This window comes from Acipenser ruthenus, chromosome 10, assembly GCF_902713425.1.
Source record: "Acipenser ruthenus chromosome 10, fAciRut3.2 maternal haplotype, whole genome shotgun sequence".
In the NCBI taxonomy this organism is placed as follows: Eukaryota; Metazoa; Chordata; class Actinopteri; order Acipenseriformes; family Acipenseridae; genus Acipenser; species Acipenser ruthenus.
Window position 1 is genome coordinate 50,712,562 of NC_081198.1, and position 17,872 is coordinate 50,730,433.

At 40.8% G+C, this 17,872-nt stretch overlaps 1 protein-coding gene across 4 annotated transcripts in view; it reads right to left on the minus strand.

Moving 5' to 3' along the window:
* The window catches only part of LOC117411505 (receptor tyrosine-protein kinase erbB-4-like), a 257,861-nt gene that overhangs the window by 64,190 nt on the left and 175,799 nt on the right, over nucleotides 1-17,872 (minus strand). For all 4 annotated transcript variants that reach the window (XM_034019135.3, XM_034019120.3, XM_034019144.3 and 1 more), the window contains exons 4-12: nucleotides 14,671-14,802; nucleotides 11,353-11,418; nucleotides 6,048-6,166; nucleotides 5,379-5,520; nucleotides 5,151-5,264; nucleotides 4,361-4,487; nucleotides 2,745-2,818; nucleotides 2,230-2,320; nucleotides 1,366-1,565 (exon numbers count right to left, since the gene is read on the minus strand). In XM_034019135.3, coding sequence (XP_033875026.3) covers nucleotides 1,366-1,565; nucleotides 2,230-2,320; nucleotides 2,745-2,818; nucleotides 4,361-4,487; nucleotides 5,151-5,264; nucleotides 5,379-5,520; nucleotides 6,048-6,166; nucleotides 11,353-11,418; nucleotides 14,671-14,802 — 1,065 coding nt within the window. The remainder of the gene's footprint in view (nucleotides 1-1,365; nucleotides 1,566-2,229; nucleotides 2,321-2,744; nucleotides 2,819-4,360; nucleotides 4,488-5,150; nucleotides 5,265-5,378; nucleotides 5,521-6,047; nucleotides 6,167-11,352; nucleotides 11,419-14,670; nucleotides 14,803-17,872) is intronic.

Genomic DNA, 17,872 nt, shown 5'->3' on the forward strand with positions numbered 1-17,872 from the left:
CTGGGGTTTGTTAGGGGAATGTTTTATATGAATACAGGGCAGTCCTTTCAGTATTCACCCTTCCCATATGCTGCGTGAGGCAGAGAAGCAGAGTTGTAGCCTAGCTTGTGACCAATCAGTACTGCTGTGATAAAACCCTTTTTTGTTGTTGTTTTTATTTATAGCTGTAGCTTTTAAACCGCTATTAAGCCATTGCACACATTTAAAATGTACACCTTCTGAAGATGTGAGGAATCAATGCAATGTCTGAATTCTTAAAGAGTAGCACCTAGCTGCATTTAACAGCAGGTATGCCCTACAGGCTTTTAGTTAGTTCTGACTGTTTGGTTAGCATGCACTGGTCTGCCATTGCTGTTTCCATGTTGGTTCCTATTGAAACTGCGTAATTTTCCTTTTGTTGCTGTTCTCTCCAGGCGTTCACTTTTACTGAATAAAACATTATGAACCAAGCAACCAATTACAACCTAACCGGTATGGATGCATTGCCAGCTTGATTGATGGAGTAATTGATTTATTAATAAGCCTAGACACATCCTTGCTGGGTATACACACAGAACATTTTAAAAGGCTCTTAAGTCCCCTAAAGCGTTCATAATGCAAACTGAGAGCAAGTCTAGTGTATCCTGCTAAACTCTCTGCAATCTAGCACATAAAAGGTCCTAAAAACTAAATACAGCACAAGCAAAACATACTGTACAAGCTTATTCTTCCTTGAATTATTGACAATAAAATTTAATTTGCAAGAACTCCACTGATTTTGTAATTTCTACTGGGGGTTGGGTTGAGACCACCAACATACTTTCACTAGTTTTTTCACTTATTTAAACCAAGGCCAAGTGCCACGTAGCTCCCTATTGCATCTAATATTTAAAACAGAAGTTTTTGTATCTTGATCAGCCTGTAGTCTGTTATCCTTGACAATGGGAAGGAGCTCTTCAACCTTGAAATTTCCCACAGAAGCCCTAAGGCACACTTGATATATGGCTCTGAGTTGTAAGAAGATCCATACTGATCTCCTATTAATTTGTCATAATGTAGACACTTTATTTTTGACCCTTAAACCCCTCTCTGTGACAGTAGGCTCTAGACTGTATCTTCCCTGACTACTGCTACGGAACATTCGCATTTAAACTACAAACAACAAAAGGCAGTCACACTAAGTGCCAGGCTCCCCTTATAACGCTGCAGGCTGAAGCCACAGCTGAGAGACGGTGGCATTTGTGTTCCACCGAGAATGCAAGTGCTAGTGCAGTGGTATTCTGGGACAAATGTGCCACGACCATACTGCCTTATTCCGTCTAGGGAGGTAAAGGACTTATAATGCGGAGAAGTGCAATGAGGAATGCTCCATGTCCCTTGACTCACTGCAGTTGCTGGGGTTGCGGTTGTTGCGGATGATGGTCTTCTGCAAGCTGGTCCTGAAGAGGCTGGTCCAGTTGACGGTGTGGTAGTAGCAGAGGAGGTTGTTGTCGGTGAGGTAGATGTTCCCAGCACTGATTTCCTGAAGCGACTGCAGCCGCAGGGAGGAGATCCACTGCTGCTTGAGGATTAGCAAGGAGATACCGCTACAGAAAACACAGGAAGACACAGACTCAGTAAGGTGAGAACCACTAAGTGAATTACTGGTTGGTCAGTAGCCTCATGCATTGGGGTTTCTGGTGACATCTCTTAAAGCTGGTCGAATGATGAGTGAGCAACGTGACATCTCATCTAGAGCCTGAAACACATTTTGCAGTGTTTCAAGTGATTTCAAGATGACAACTGACTTGGGACTGAACACGTTCTCTCTTCTGCTCTTCCAAGAGTAATGTAATGGCAATGTAATGATTAAGTAGGCTATTCTACCCTTTCAGATTTTTTTTTGAAAAAATCTGATCCAGAAATGTGTATCTTTTAGATATTGTGACATAATGGTTGTGCTTCTGGGAAAATCAGATGAGCTAACTGATATTTGGCCAAATTTAATTACATTTTAGCTCCAAAAAAAAATTATTATGGGAAATTCTAAATTCATGCAATAAAGAGAGCGCATGTTGTTCCATTTTTACTTTGATTCACTGCTGATGACGTGTTAATCAAATCCACACAAAAACAGCTTCTTGCTTTGTTTAATGCATGAATTCATATTTCCCATAAATGTTTTTTTTCCTCTGCTAAAAGATAACTGAATTTGGTTTCACAGGCATCTTTATAAAGACTGTAATCCAAGCACAGCTATGGGAAGGTAACCTGTAAAGGACTCTGCCTCCAATAGTCGCCAGGTTGGAGAACACACTGAAGTCAGACATGTTCCGTGGCCAAGACTGGATGTTTAAGTACCCTGAAAAGAAACGAGAGGTCACTTTAGTTGGCTGCTGCATTATATTTACCTGTCTTACCTTACTGTCCTGTGATGTGGGCTTCATACACTGTGCTTTCACAGAGAAAGCATATAAAACAATAGAGGGACACAGGTTATAGGATATTAAACACAAGAGATTTCATATTGGGAAAAGGTAGATGATATAAATGATTATTTCAATTGTTGGCTTTAATGGAATCCTTCACTGAACAGAAGGCGGCCACTTATAAAATTTTACCACTTGCAAATCTGCACAGTAAATTTGCAGCTTTCCCAATATTATACTTTGCATTTAATTCTTTACCATGGTTTTACTGTGCATGCTTTATCACTGCTATGCTTTTACTACAGGAAACTTGTACACCATGACTCAAGAGGTGTACAGTAAAAAAGTAGATCTCACCTGTAATCTCCTGGACAGTCCTGAACACATTGAGTTTATCAGGATCCAAAGCCTCAATGCTGTGGTAAGCATCCCTATGAATCAGAGAGAGAAAGAAAGGCATGAAATAGTGCGTCTTGGCAGGCTGGTCACATCGCTTCCCTGACAGTCTTCTGGGATCGTGGAAAGAAATACATTTCATACTTGCTGACAGTGTGGCCACAAAGTCAGAGCATTGCTTCTGTGTTAAATATTATATCCACAATGGTTTTGCCAAGGGTATATAATGCTAAGTCTTCAAGGTGGATTGAATTAAAGCATTTGCAGTGCTTGTTATTCATCATCTTTATTTCCCTGCTTATGTTGCTATTCAATCAATTTCCCACTTTGCATTAGCAAAAGTGTTGAACGTGAAAAGAGCATTTTAAATTTTAATATCGAAACATAAATCTGACACCAGTGAGTCTGCTGATATATACCATGGTGTTAAATCATTACAAGTGGGAGACTTTAAGAAAACCAACAACTCAAACTGTGTGTGAGGGTCTCTTAAGTGTACTGTTGTCTTAAATGTACTGTTGACTCAGGGCACAGGAAACCAATCAGTAAATTAAGGCACTAACCACCCACAGTATATTGGCTGATCACTTTTCAAAACCTGCATGAAGACACATGAACTGCCTTGGGGCTATGCAAGATTCACCTAAAAACACACTACTGTTCCTAATTGACATCCTTCTGATTGCATTCTAAATCCTGCTGATGTTGCACATATGTGAAAGTTGGGCTGGGCCTGTAGAGGGGTGGGAGTGTGAATACATATATATTATCTATATGTTCTAAGAAAAAGTAATGAACACAAGGGATCTTTAGAGACAGCCGGACGCAATTCCAAACATGGCTGGGTTTATGGGGGTCAGGATTCTCCTTGGCTGGGGTCCAGAGGTGAAATTAGTTCGGACAATCTTACTCTAAACCCTCCAAGGGCGCCAGGCTACAGGCAGAAACTCAGAGCAAATTAGCAGCCTGGAATCTGGGGAGACCCACTCCATACCAATGGGGGCCGAACCGCATACTACCACTGCAGAGTCCACTCTGCCTCTGAGTTAATCAATGCTGCACTGAGTGTTTACACTGTGCACAGTGATACAAAACTACAACACATACATTCAAGTCACATACTCTCATAACCCTCTGTTGTTACATGCTGCCATATTGCTGTATTGTTCTGGACAGTAATTATTATTATTGTTCTTTCTTTCTTTCTTTCTTTCTTTCTTTCTTTCTTTCTTTCTTTCAGTATTTAAGTTTTCCCAAAGTTATTGTCTAGATTCTAGATTGATCTGTCACAGAGTCACATTCAAGTATCACATACTGTACTGATAAGCAACGTGAAAGAGGGTCCTTTTGATAAAGGGACATTTTCTTCGACTTGATTGGCTGCAATTTCTCAGAACCCCTAGAAACTATTCCCTCCACAGAAGATTTGAGGTCCATTGGCAGGGGACCAACATGCCCATGACATACCAATAACGTGTGTGTCCAAAGAAAGAGATTTGAAGTGCTGTCAATACAGCAGTGCATTCATCACAATGAAGCATGGTGATGATACAGTGGAAGGCTTTGTAAGCACTGACCCTTCAATGCCAGTGATAAGAAAGACCAGGTTCCCGTTGATTTTGGTGCAGTTGACAAACTTGTCTATGTTGCTGGAATCCACCGTCTGAGCTAACTGCAAACTGCCCGTCCCAATGCCATCACACGCTGTGAGGGAGAGATAAGGAATGAAAACACAGAGGTTTACAATCACAAGCACTATTACCCTGCAGCACATTACATACAGTGCACTTCATACCTTCAGCTGGGGCCAGACTGTTACATTCTCACAGTCTCTAGGTGGGCCCACTCACATGGAAACCCTTCTTTTTGTAACACTGCGACTTTTAATTAATGAGCAAGGGCCGCGGAATGGGCTGAGGTTTCCATGTTAGCACTGCTAACTCCTTAACTTTCAATGTGCTTTAAGATTTTTTTGGACATTCTGCATTTTGTATGGGGGGGGGTATGAGATAAATAGTCAGACTGCTACTGTCATGTGGGTCTCTTCCTCTTGTTGTAAATCAGGAAAACCCTGAAATAGGAGCATTAGTTTGACCACTTGCTTGGAATTACTATTTGTGAGGTTGCACGAGTATTTGGAAGTTTACAACCTATACATAAATTAATTTGAGATGGATGTTGTTGAGTTTATTTCATGCTATATGATGTGCTTTGTGTTGGTTTCATTTCAAGTTCCATTTGGAATTGTGCACCTTCTTCTGATGAAACAAGAGTGTATGGCCCCTGAGTGCTGATTTCTGTAATTGTTGTTTTCATTTGAAATACACAGAATATTGATTCACTGAAAGACCTTGAGAGCGGGCGTACCTTTGGGACAGATATCAGTACAGGGTTTGCACATTTTAATGCCATTCTCTTCCACTTCCATTTTGTTACTGGGGCAGGCTCGCACACAGGAGCTGTGGTCCACCACAAAATTATCTGAAATTAAAAGGGCACATTCAAAGTGAATATTTATGTCTGAAACAAAAATGTAACCTGCAGTATGTTTGCAGAACTTGCGGTACTTGCAGTTACTATCCCTGGGTGACTTACGCGGACACTTCTTGACGCAGAATGCCCCGTAGGTGTACTTGGCCTTGGGGTTGTGCTCCAGCTGGAAGGTGGTGGGGTTGTAGACGAAAGGCTGTGGACACTGGGTGACACACGCCCCGCTGTCGTTGAAGTTTGTACAAGCCTGAGAGAGAGAGAACAGGGAGGCACCACTCAGAAATCAAATACAGCATTTCAAACGCAAACACAAACACAGATTTATTTAGAAAGTATTTATCCAGGAAGCATGGCTGACATCCAGCATTTCATTGCCAGTGGGCGGCTCTTCCGCTCCTCTTTACTGCTGTGGCTGGATAAGGTAGAGGAGGAAGGTGGCTTGAGGAAGATGGCTTGAGGCAGGACCAAGTCTGTGACTGAAGTTCAAATTCAGGAGGTCCTTTTACTGACTGATCTGGTCTCATCAAAAAAGCCAATAACTGCCTTTCAAATGCCACAACTGCCTTTCCATCTCACAGAAAGCAAGTTAACTTTAAAGCCCTGTACTACCCTTCAGGACTGCCAGTCCATTCCTCCCACTACGAGAGCTAATCAACTTGTCAACTTGAGGCCATCACCACAACAGTGACAGCACTCTGTCACAGCTCTTTCACTGCAGTTAAACACACCCGACGGCTGGAAATATTGGAATAACAGCCTTGAGTTATCACGTACAAAGCAGTCTGTGTCCTTAGGTCCGGAGCAGCCCCCTGCGCACTCCCGATGACAGCAGTCACTGACGTAGGGGCCGAAACATCGTCCATCGCACTGTTCAGCGCACACTGTCTTTGTTACTGTGGAAACAACGGCAGAGTCAAACACACAGAGTTTACACAGTCTTGTGGCTCCGCCCACCTGATGAAGTAAGACAAAAACTCAAATGGTATGAAAGTTATATAGTAACACACACACATAGACCCAGGCTATTTAAACAAATACACACTTCACAAACAAATTAGGTGGTAAGAGACATTTTGAAGATTACGTGAAACAGTTTATAGAACTTCAACCCACTGGTGATCGCTGATGGTTGGTTGTGAAGTCCATGAACAGGACAGGACTTTAGCTTAGTTACAGAATTAAACCATCAGGTGGTGCTATGTGCTAAATAAAAAAAAAAAATCCCAAATTAACCAATGATTAACTGGTATAGCCCCTTAAAAGGGAATCCATTTTAGCCACACTATAACAATTATTTGTTTATACTTAGGCATATCTACGGGCAACCAAAAACAGGAAGGTAAAGTTGATATTTTGGTGGCATTGCATTAGATATGTGAAATATGCACTGAACACAGTTTGGTCATCACCTGCTGTGTATGAGGCCAATAACAGTCCTCTGAAAGCACTGCTTGCAAACTTCAGAGAAAGTGCTTTGAACTCAGCTGCAGGGCACAGTTCCGCTGCGCCGCAACTTCCCATTCTGGCACTAAACTGAAGTTCCAATCTACAGCTAATGATGTTTAACTGCAATTACAATGTACCTCTGCTGTCATTAAACTGCAGTTACAATGCACTCAATTCAATCAGCAATCAGCTGTGGAATTGAACTGCAGTTACAGTTTATATTCCCCACTGGTGTTCAATGGGATGTTTCTAGACCATTAAGGTTTGGGTTATGCTTGGGATCAGTTAGCTTTAATAATCTTTTCTCAGTTCACCAAAAAATATAATAATAATAATAATAATAATAATTTCCAGTTTCTTGCCAAACTTTCCTATTCATCCCTTAGCCTGTTGCATTGAAACTTTCTTTATCAGATTTTCTATCTTTTCCATTCTGCCTTCCATTCTTTTGCAGAATGTCTCGTGGTCGCTACCCTGTGGATAATACCTTACCATGTGAAGGAATACTACATTTCTCAAGTTTGAATTCCCTAGCATATGGGTCCTGATTCAAGTGCTGTGCTTCTGCAGCTGACAGCTCAAACAAAGAAACACGGTAAGCAATTTGAAGACAAGCATGCGCAGCGCGAGAAAGCAAACGGGATGGCTCTCTGCTGGTGTTGCACGGCTGAGTTTCTTAGAATTCCCAGCCACCTTGTCCGTTCAAAACCGATTCCCTTCACAAGCCCAGAGGGAACCTTGAGGATAACACATACTGGCTTCAACACAACTGCACTGCATTAGTCCTCTTGTGTGTAACAAACATTAACATAAGTCACAATGTAGATCATGTCACATCTGTTATATATTCAGGGATAACCTGTCCTGCTGTGACTGAAGATGTGTCAATTCAATTTAGCAGGTCAGGAAGAATTTAAGTAGGTCAAAAAGTATGACCAGCATTGGGTTGTAGCACTTTAATGACAGTTAACAAACCTGCAATAATTCTTACAAAGTAAAGTCAAAGGATTTTCTTTAATGTACAGAGGGTTTGGTTTATGGGGTTCGGGTTAGGGTTATGAAATAAGAGTTGGGCTAAATGAAGAAATCCCTGAATTTTACAACAAGAAAAGATTTATGCAGATTTTTACCAGTAGAAAAATGATGCACTGTAGTTTTTCCAATTATTTTTATTCATTTTCCAATTTTCTCCCAATTTGGAATGTCCAATTATTATTCAACCTGGCTCACTGTTGCAACCCCCTAACTAAGACAAGCACTCGCGTCGAAGACAAGCACTCGCCTCCTCTGAAACGAGTGCTGTCAGTCGTCTGCTTTTTTTCACTCTGCAAGCCCGCCGTGCAGCCATATCCAGAACTTAGTGTCTGAGGACCACGCAGTTCTGAATTGCATACAGGCGGGCTGCAGGCGCCTGGCCAGCCACCGGGGTCGCTGGTGTGCGGTGAGCCAAGGACTCCCTAGCCGACCTAATCTTGCCCAGGCAGCTTTTTTCCATGCTAATGCAAAAAACCCAAAAAAAACAAAAACAAAAAAAACAGTTTAATTAGCTGAGCAAGAAAACTGTACCCCTTCTGTCTGGAGGTTTCAGTTCAAGTACCCCTTTATAATTTTCACTCTACTGAATGGTACCACAGTTGCAGTAAAAGGCAGAATAATCTACTTAACAATTACATTTATGTCACAAATGTTTGAGACTGACAAACTACAGAATACCAAACAGTAAGCCTAATTCTTAAAACTTTTAATTGCAAGTTTTTGAATGCACAGAATCAAAAGGCAGTATTTGGGAATCTCTTCAGAAATACACGCATTCACTTTCTAATCGGCAAAGTTATCATAAATAATACAAAATACTATTTACTTACCACTCAGCATACGTTTGTGTCATTTAAAATATTTATAACATCAAAAACGTTACCCTCATGATAAAAATTGAATAACTAACAATGGCGGTGTTCACATGCACAAGTCATGACAGTTTTCCTCACAACCTGTTTGCCATACTTTTCAGGAAATGCATTGCTATGCAGATTACTCAATTCATAGTGATTTAGGGGAGGGGATATTTCAATGTCCGTGTCTGCTTACTAAGTAGGAAAAGAACGACTCTGAATATCGTGAGGAGAGCTTCATGCGTTCCCATGAAGATAAAAACATTTAACAAGAGAATTAATTCACGTGTTGTCGCGCACATTCTGAATTACGCTGCGCATTAGCTACTTCTTTGTCTGGTTGCCGTTCCAACACACACACATGCACGGCACGTACACACACACAATTCTATAAAATATAATTCCTCTGAGTTTTACTACTTAGAATTTATATTTGTGTATGTGTGTGTGTTTGTAAAAGTTTAATTTCATTAACACTAGAACCGCATTTTACAATACATGTTTTTATTTTGAATATAACCAATATTCAATTTCATATATTTTTCAGTATTTTTTTTTTACGTCTTCACTTCATTTATGCGTCACAGAATCAGGGGCAAGCGCCGTTCACGCTGGCACTCGCATTTGCACTGTGATCAGAATACAGCCCTAAGAGTTTTAGTTTACAGACAGTAACAGTTTAAGATGTTTGTGTTAATAAAAGGTGTTTTAAAAAATACTTTTCATGTCTTTTCTTGAGAAACTATATAAAATAGGTAGTAAATAAAAACATGATTTAAAACAAAAAATCAAGTGATTTAAATCATGATTTAAATCACTGATTTAAATCGACTTGATTTAAATAAGCCAACCCTGCCATGGGCAGAATCGCCAGGCGCCTGCTTCACCCACCCCAATCAGAGTGGAAATCCGTGCAATCAAAATCACCCATGCATACAGGTGGCTGATAATTTTGACAATTACTGTACTTCAGTAACTGGTGAGCAATGTTTTCAATGGGCTCATCCAGTTGAAATACACTCTCATTAACACCAGCAACAGAGCACAAACCCAGAGCGAGCTGTCAAACTGAAAGGAATTCCACAACAAGCAACACAGAACTTTACAACTCTGGCAGGAAAAAAAATACTCACCAGAGATTATAAAAAATACTGCATGGGGTAGTGGGCACACACTACCTCATGCATTATTCTCTATATACTAACCTTTGAGCTGCTAAACAAAAATGAAATATTTATCCACAGTGGCTTAGAGATAATACATAATATTGTAAAAAAAAAATTCAAGATCATTATTTTCTTTTACTTACATTTTTATTTCTGAGTCATCCTGCATACCTGCTATGACCCTTAGAAGTACACCCAGGGGTACGCGTCCCCCCGGTTGGAAACCCCTGCACTAGAGTTCTCAGGTATGTAGATTAAGCAGATGTATGTTTTTACCCTTGTCTTATTCTATTCTGCTAGTGAAAGGCAGGGAGGATGCGAGGGCTGCACTGCTGAAGCAGCAGCTCAGATCATTCATGGCTATGCAGTCTTATCGGCTCGCTCATGTCCTTCATTAAAAATCGTGTATTCCGGTAATAATTTTTGCATGTTTATGAGATTTACGTATCGATTGCAGTTATTTTCCATTACAGCCAACTTACTACCTACACCACCCACCCTTCCTCCCTCTGTCCCCCCTTTCCTGGCACCCTCCCCTCCAATGAAATCATGAAATAAAGAATCGAGGACAGTGGGTGGCAATTTATAACTTTCTAAAATTACTTATGGTAGCCCTTTCCTGGAAATAGTCATTCTGCACTGATGCACGGTAGCATTTATTTATGATTCCTGCATAATGCTTTTATAAGGTTCAGAGTTAGCTATGTGTTTTTCAGTTAAGTGACAATCATATTATATTCTGTCTGTATCATGTATATATGTGCATCTTTAAAATATTATGTGAAAGAAAGAAAGAACGAGTCTGGTGCTTTATGCACATCCTTTATTTTTGTGTCACACTTCACTGTGTTTTTCCATTAAATTGCCTGGCCAGATATAATTATTGTAAGAGTTTAAGTGCAAGGTGAGAGGCAACCCGAGTGCCCCTGCTGTGTGCTTCAGAGCGGTGATTTTCCCTGCAATTAGCTTGTGTGAAAGGGCGGCTCTCTAAATGGGTCATTGATAGCAGAGTACGTCTGCATGGAAAGTGATAGCGCCAAGGCTCTGCCTCTCCCTGCAAATTACAGGCAGGCTTTCTCCAAGCAAAGCGAAGGCATCCCAATCACATTGCCTGGTCTGAAGCCTGGAATATGCCAATGAAACCATGATGTTCGATACCGCTGGAGAACCGGAGCATTTGAGGTTTTCTTTAGGACTCTAAATAGCAGTCTTCTACAAGCTAGAGCTGCAGATGCCTGCTAATTTGAAACACATCTCTTTAGAATAAGTGTCAGTGATTGGTGTTTAATTATGAATGAACTGACACAGAATATCCTACTACATTTCTATTGAATTCCACACAGAATGATCTGTAAGGATTTAGATCTAGAGAACTTCGTTCTTCACTGGAATTTGGGGCTACACCAGTGGTAGGGAATTGGGAGGGGGGGTTAAGATGCACTGGTGTTACCATTGGCATGAGGAAATGTATTTTTCAGCTGGGTCAGCTTGTTTATTAAACACTTGGAGCCACTGATGAAACACCGTTGACCCTCATGGTAAAGAGATACTGTACGAGCCACAATGTATACTCACAGCTCTGGCACTGGAAATTGTTGGGACCCCAGCAGCGACCTGTACAGGACTTGTGGCACCGTCCACCTGTGGAACAGAAAGGAGAGGGCAGTTTGAGCTCCTCAACCACTTCACATCTCAGTGTCGTGGCAAAGGCACACATGCTGTACTTAATTACACCACACACTTTAAACATCCAACAATCCAGAAATCCAACCCAAACAAATATCACGAAAAACAATTAGCAATGTTTCTAACTCAGCAGCAGATTCAAAGATTCAGTTTGAACATGAGTTTTAGAGGATAACAGAGATAATTTGTACAGGTAGATCTATAACCAAACAACATTTAGCCATTGATATTATAATTTGGGTACGGTATATGAAAGAAGCACGGTCGAGTCCCAAGAGTTTCATTATTAGTTGTCTCTGTTTCAAGCATGTGGAAAGCCAGTGTAATGATTCCATTGTAGCTAGAATGGAGCTAGAAGCATTTCCAAGAAAAACAGGAATCTTACACTAGTGCAACCAACAGATGTTTTTTTCAACACAAATTGCAGAATGAATCAATGCTACAATAGATACAGTGTACCGCAGAAGTGCACCTGTTGTACCGTACTGTATCCTGCTATTTAAAGTCTCCCAGTTGCATTGCCTGTGCAGTACAGCACCACATCAGTACAGCTGAGGTAAGAGCATTCTCACTGAGTTGTTTTAGTCCCAATTGAGTCATTTTCACTTCCTATAAAGAAAGAGAAAGCGTGATGCTCACTGTAAAACTCCCCGAATCTTCTCTTATATATATATACATAGAGCAGTTTGTATTGTAAATGACTCTTCGATAATTACACACCATGCAAGCCTTCTTGTTATAGTGTCATCCTCTCTCCCTATTTAAGTTCATTGAAGGGTAATTATGTCAAAGCAATAGCAGTGGTTTTCTGATAACCTGGCATCAAAATGAGCCCGACACCTACCTCCCTCCACCCCCCTTCTTTTATCTCCACCATCTGCTTACTCAGACGTGACATTGCTCCTGTTATTAAAGTCTTCCAACAGAGAGGAGCCTCCATCTGGCTTGGACAGCACAGATATAATGTGTATTAACTGCAATAGTGAACCCACATTTTACAGCAGGATTCACTACTGGGTTAATCCTCCACCGCTGGGAACAAAAGAGCGAGCAAAGGGCTGGCTTAAGACAGGGAAGACGTGGGAAAATGGGTGAATCCACACAATGGTCAGGCCGGGAATCAGAGCTGCTCAACCCAGCGTCTCCCAGCAGGTGTCGCTATTTCACAGCTGTGTTCAACAGTCTTACAACAGCCTTAGATGCCACATTAACAGTGGAATCCCTAAATTATAAAAAGTTGATAGTTTAAAGTTTATGGCTAATGTTTACCTTCTCACTGTGAATTATAGAGGGAATTGTGATCGGTGAACTTAACTGAGCTAACTTGAAATCCATACATCTTGAGTTGAAAATGTACTGTTTGAATCTTGAAAAACCTCATTATAATGGCTGGCAGCATGATATGAATTAGTTTACGTTATACAGATCTGATGAGTGCTCTTGTACTTTGCAGAATGCGTCTGCTTTGATGGTATCTCTCAAATTCTCATTCATGTTTTTAGTAACATTGCTTCTAATAGCCCGGTAGATGGGGTGTCCCGGAGCAATAGAGACTACAGTAGAAAACGTGACCCTGGGGTCTGAAACTCTGATGCAGAAACTTTAAATACCAAGTTCAAAGCTGTTCAAAAGCCCAGAGAAAATGCAGAAAAAGGGGTATGGATTTAACTGGAATTTAGAACATAGTGAACAAGAAAAAATGTTGTGGCAATGAAACTTGCAACAATCCAACAGATTGTCATGGGATATGAGACACCACGCGGTACCCTGGGGGAGCACTGTACCTCGGATTGTCGCGTTCATTTTACGTCATGCGAACATTCCTCATGGCTCCCACATAACTGATAAAAACTAAAATGGTTTGGTACAGAGGTTGATACACAGACTTGCATTAGCTTGCATTGGAAGTAATTAGAAGTCATTAATGAACACCCTGTGCTCTGCGCTCACAGCTGCTACCTGCACCATACACTGACCAGTGAGACACCTCGCCAGGGTGAAATTAGCTCACTTCAGCTCACTGACTGTTGCATCACAAGAGATCCATCTCACACAGCTGAAAGGTCAGGTCGCTGCCCCCCTCTGTGTCATCACAGTCCAAAAATGACATTTGTCTACTTTTTAAACCGTGTCATTCTCTATATACAGTGTTTGCAATCAGTCAGCTTTTTTGCAATTCTTTTTTTTACATTTTTTATGTAATAAACACTTGGTATTATAGCCTACTTTTTATTAACCAGCTTTGGACTAAGCTGATATCATCAAACCTATTTCAAGTCTATGGCCTCTGGAAGTGAAAGACTGGTGACTCACTGGATAACTGGCAAGCAGACAGATCACAAAATAAATCTGTTGTACCAGTACAGAACCACTGTACCCCGAACACCTGAACACTGGACAGTGAGGACCACGGATCTAAACAAGAGCAGATACACACGACAGAAACACGCATGACAAAAACAGGGTCCTTTGTGAAAAGCAAAATACAGTATCTAACCATGCATGTGAGGTAGTATCTAACCATACATGTGAGGCAGTATCTAATCATACATGTAAGGCAGTATCTAACCATACATGTGATGCAGTATCTAACCATACATGTGAGGCAGTATCTAATCATACATGTGAGGGAGTATCTAATTCATACATGTGAGGCAGTATCTAATCATACATGTGAGGCAGTATCTAATTCATACATGTGAGGCAGTATCTAATTCATACATGTGAGGCAGTATCTAACCATACATGTGAGGCAGTATCTAACCATACACGTCAGTCAGTCTATGTTGTATTTTTCAAAAGTAAAGAACATGTTTAGTGTCCCATTATTATTGATTTAGACAATAGGGGTGTTCTGATGAAGCGTACAGACCCCAGAGACAAGCAAACTACCCACTTCTGTCATCCGCATTTAGAAACTTGCACTTCATTACTGACTGCGTTGCAGAGTACGGATGGCTGTGTGACAAACTGATTATGGCAAACAACCCCAGACAACTAGTAACCACCAGCTTATTATTTTGGGAAGTCTGAGTGAGTCTGTAACAACTCTTTATTTGTCTTACTAAGCAGTAACAGAGTAGACGTTTAATATTTCTTTCATGTGCTTCTGTGTTATTGAACTCATCATTTTAAATAAATAAAAACAGTAAGTCTGCTCAGGGTGGGATAAACAACAGCCAGCACCCCCGGAGGTGGAACACTCACATCCTGCACTGCTATTGGTTGGCACCACGAGGAGCTCAGAGCGTGGGTTGCGCACGATGTCCTGCCAGTGGACTGTATCGGCGTGGCACAGGAACTTGTTTTGATCCACGTATACTCCTCCATTGAGGATTTCTGTTGAAAGAAGAACAAAAAAGAAGCAACAAAGTTAAAATCCACGGGGTCCAAGATGTTATTCATTTCAAATAAATAAGAAAAAAAAAGCACAATCATTTGGTGGCATTCTGTTTTCTTTTTATGTTGTATATAAAGCTCACTTTGGAGCAATAACTTCTTCTGAAATGACTAACTGTAAACTGTAAACAAACTGTTATGATCACAAGTGAGCTTGTGATCACAAGTGACTGGCATTATCGAAACCAAACTGTAGAGTGGTATACTCTATGACAGCATCCCCACACACGTATATGCTCTTAGACAGGAAACGTTTCCTATGATAAAAGCATAGTAAAGGAACGATTAGCAAGGGGTGGTAAAGCATATCAATAAATCTAGCAAACCAGGGTAAACTATGGTAAATGCTTAGTACAACCATGGGAAAAGCATGCTAAAACAGCAAATGTGCCGTGCAAAAATGCCGTGGTACTCTTTTACAAGGGTGCTCCTATTCAGACACTCAACAGTGGTGATGTAAGGCGAACTGAATGCTCATTTGAAGAAGCTGATTTGTGATGTAGGTGCAATCAAATGCAAAAACCAAGCTCCTGTAACAGCCACAGCAAACCCAAAATGGTGATTTCATTGCAATGACATTTTTAAGATTCAAGGCCTGGCGAGTCATAATCAAAACTAAGTTTAGAGATGAACAAAGTTATTTTTAAGAAACATCCCTTATCAGCAGGGTGTAACATTATGGAAATAACAGAAATGCATGATTTGGCTAGTGCCTTCATCGGTGTGAATTTGCTACTCACAAACCTGTATCTGTCACATGCAGCATTCTTAACCATTCACAAGGAAAACAATGTTATTGTAAAGGGCTTAAGGAATAACAACTTCCTTCTGCAAACAAAAAGATCTATGGCAAAAAAAATGGAAGGTAGCAACAATAAGAAATATAGACAGAACACACAGAACAAAGCGAGGCCTGCTGTGATGTTATAGGGGCAAGTGCCCCAGCTTCCAGCAATACCAAACTGTGCTAATCACCTTATTTTATTCAGTAAACAACCCCCCAGAGATGACTAATAGATAAACCCGTTACAGAGTGCGTGTGTGTGTGTGCGTGTGTGTGTGTTTATGTATATACACCTCGAATTATAAATAATTGGAGTAATGCGTTGCTGTTTGTTGCTAGCTGGAATATTGAGTCACAGGTTGCTCTCTTGCTTCAGAGCCCATTAGAGAGCAGCTATGAACAGGGTAATTGTTTAGTGTGCTGGCCTGGCTCAAACGCCACATCCTACCATTGATTTCATTCTCCATGCTTGATTTAAAAAGGGAGCGCTTTCATTAACATACAGACCAGTGCAAACCCACCGGATGATGTTGATGTAATTAGGTGATATCCGCAGAGTAAACACTAATTTAAACAGGGAGTGCTTTCATTGGCATACAGACCAGTGCAAACCCACCGGATGATGTTGATGAAATAGATGATATCCGCAGAGTAAACACTAATTTAAATTAGGTATTGGTTTGAACAGAGGAATATAATAGCTTCTAGAGGAGACACACTCTCTCGAAATAAGAGAGAGAGAAAGAGAGAGAGTTCTGTGAGCAGTCACCAAAAAGATGTGCTCCTGAAGAATTTATATTTATACTATTTCATTCCATCTACAAGGTGAATAGTTTTTTTTGGTTTTGACAACTGATTGACACTTTTTTTGTTTTATTTTGTCTCATGTCTACAAGTTTAGAATTGTATTTATTTTATTTTATTTTTGACAACTGAGGTGACACTTTTTTTGGTCAGGTCGTAATGTGTCCAATAATTAACGAGGAAGAGTTGGCTGTTATTATTTTTTCAACTGTTGTTATTTTAAATGCCATATTCTCTAAAGAAAAAACAAAGCCACGTAAAAGCCGTAAAAAATAAATAATAATAATAATAATAATAATAATAATAACAATAATAATAATAATAATAATAATAATAATAATAATAATAATAATAATAATAATAATTTTAAATAAATACAAAAAATGATATAAACTAAAAGTTCAAGTGTAGTTACCCTAAAAAGTACAGTGGTTATAACTGTTCACTTTCAAAAAAGCAGTGGCAATTGGAAGTTTGAAATTGAACTTTAAGTGTAGCAAGTTGTTGCGATTGCCATGGAGACCAAGCAGCGTGCAGGCAGGTGCAGGCAGGTGCAGCACCCTGCAGAGCTGAGCAATGCACAGACCAGGAGGCAGCACAAGCTCATTGTGCTGAGAGACAACCCTGAATGCATGTACTCTGACTACACAAACACAGGAGGCAAGAGGATAAAAAACAGCTTCATCTTCCACACTGAATACCCCCAAACCTGGCACGCTGCTATATGTAGCAACCATGGACACATTAAAAGAAGAGGGAGCTGGCACGGAAGACAAACTGTCATGGGAGAGGGCTCAAACCCAGACAGCACAGTCCTAACTATAAACATATACCACAATGGGACTGTGGTGACCAGGGAAATGAGGCCAGCCTTGACTTCTTTGAGGAATCCTTTCAACCCCTGAAAGAAGAGGTAGAGAAAGAAAAAATACACCCGGCAACCACCGACCCCGACAACCCCGACCCTGAAAACACAGCACCAATCACACATGACACAACACCCGACGTCAGCCGACTGCTCAGCTGCACCCAGCACTTGCGGGAGAGCCTGGCCTGAGTTCAGGGAGCTCACCCTAGCTAGCTTGTCCGAGGCTAGCCTCACCCAGCAGCTGCGAGACGAGGTGAGCCAGATAAAGAGAGAGAGCAGGGTGGCCGTCAGTGAACTGATTACCGAGGTCAGAAACTTGCAGCTGGAGAATGAAGACCTGAGAGCCCAGCTGGTCAGTGTCATGGAGGACATGAAGTGCAGAGAGAGGACCGACATCAAGGAGCTGCAGGGGCTGCCCAAAGTGGGCAGGCTGTGTGATCACTGTCAGCTCAATCAGGTCGAGACAGAGATACACTTTTTACTGCAGTGCACTAAATATAAGAATATAAGGGAAGCCTTCTTCCCAGAAATACAACATCTCTGCACAGATTTCT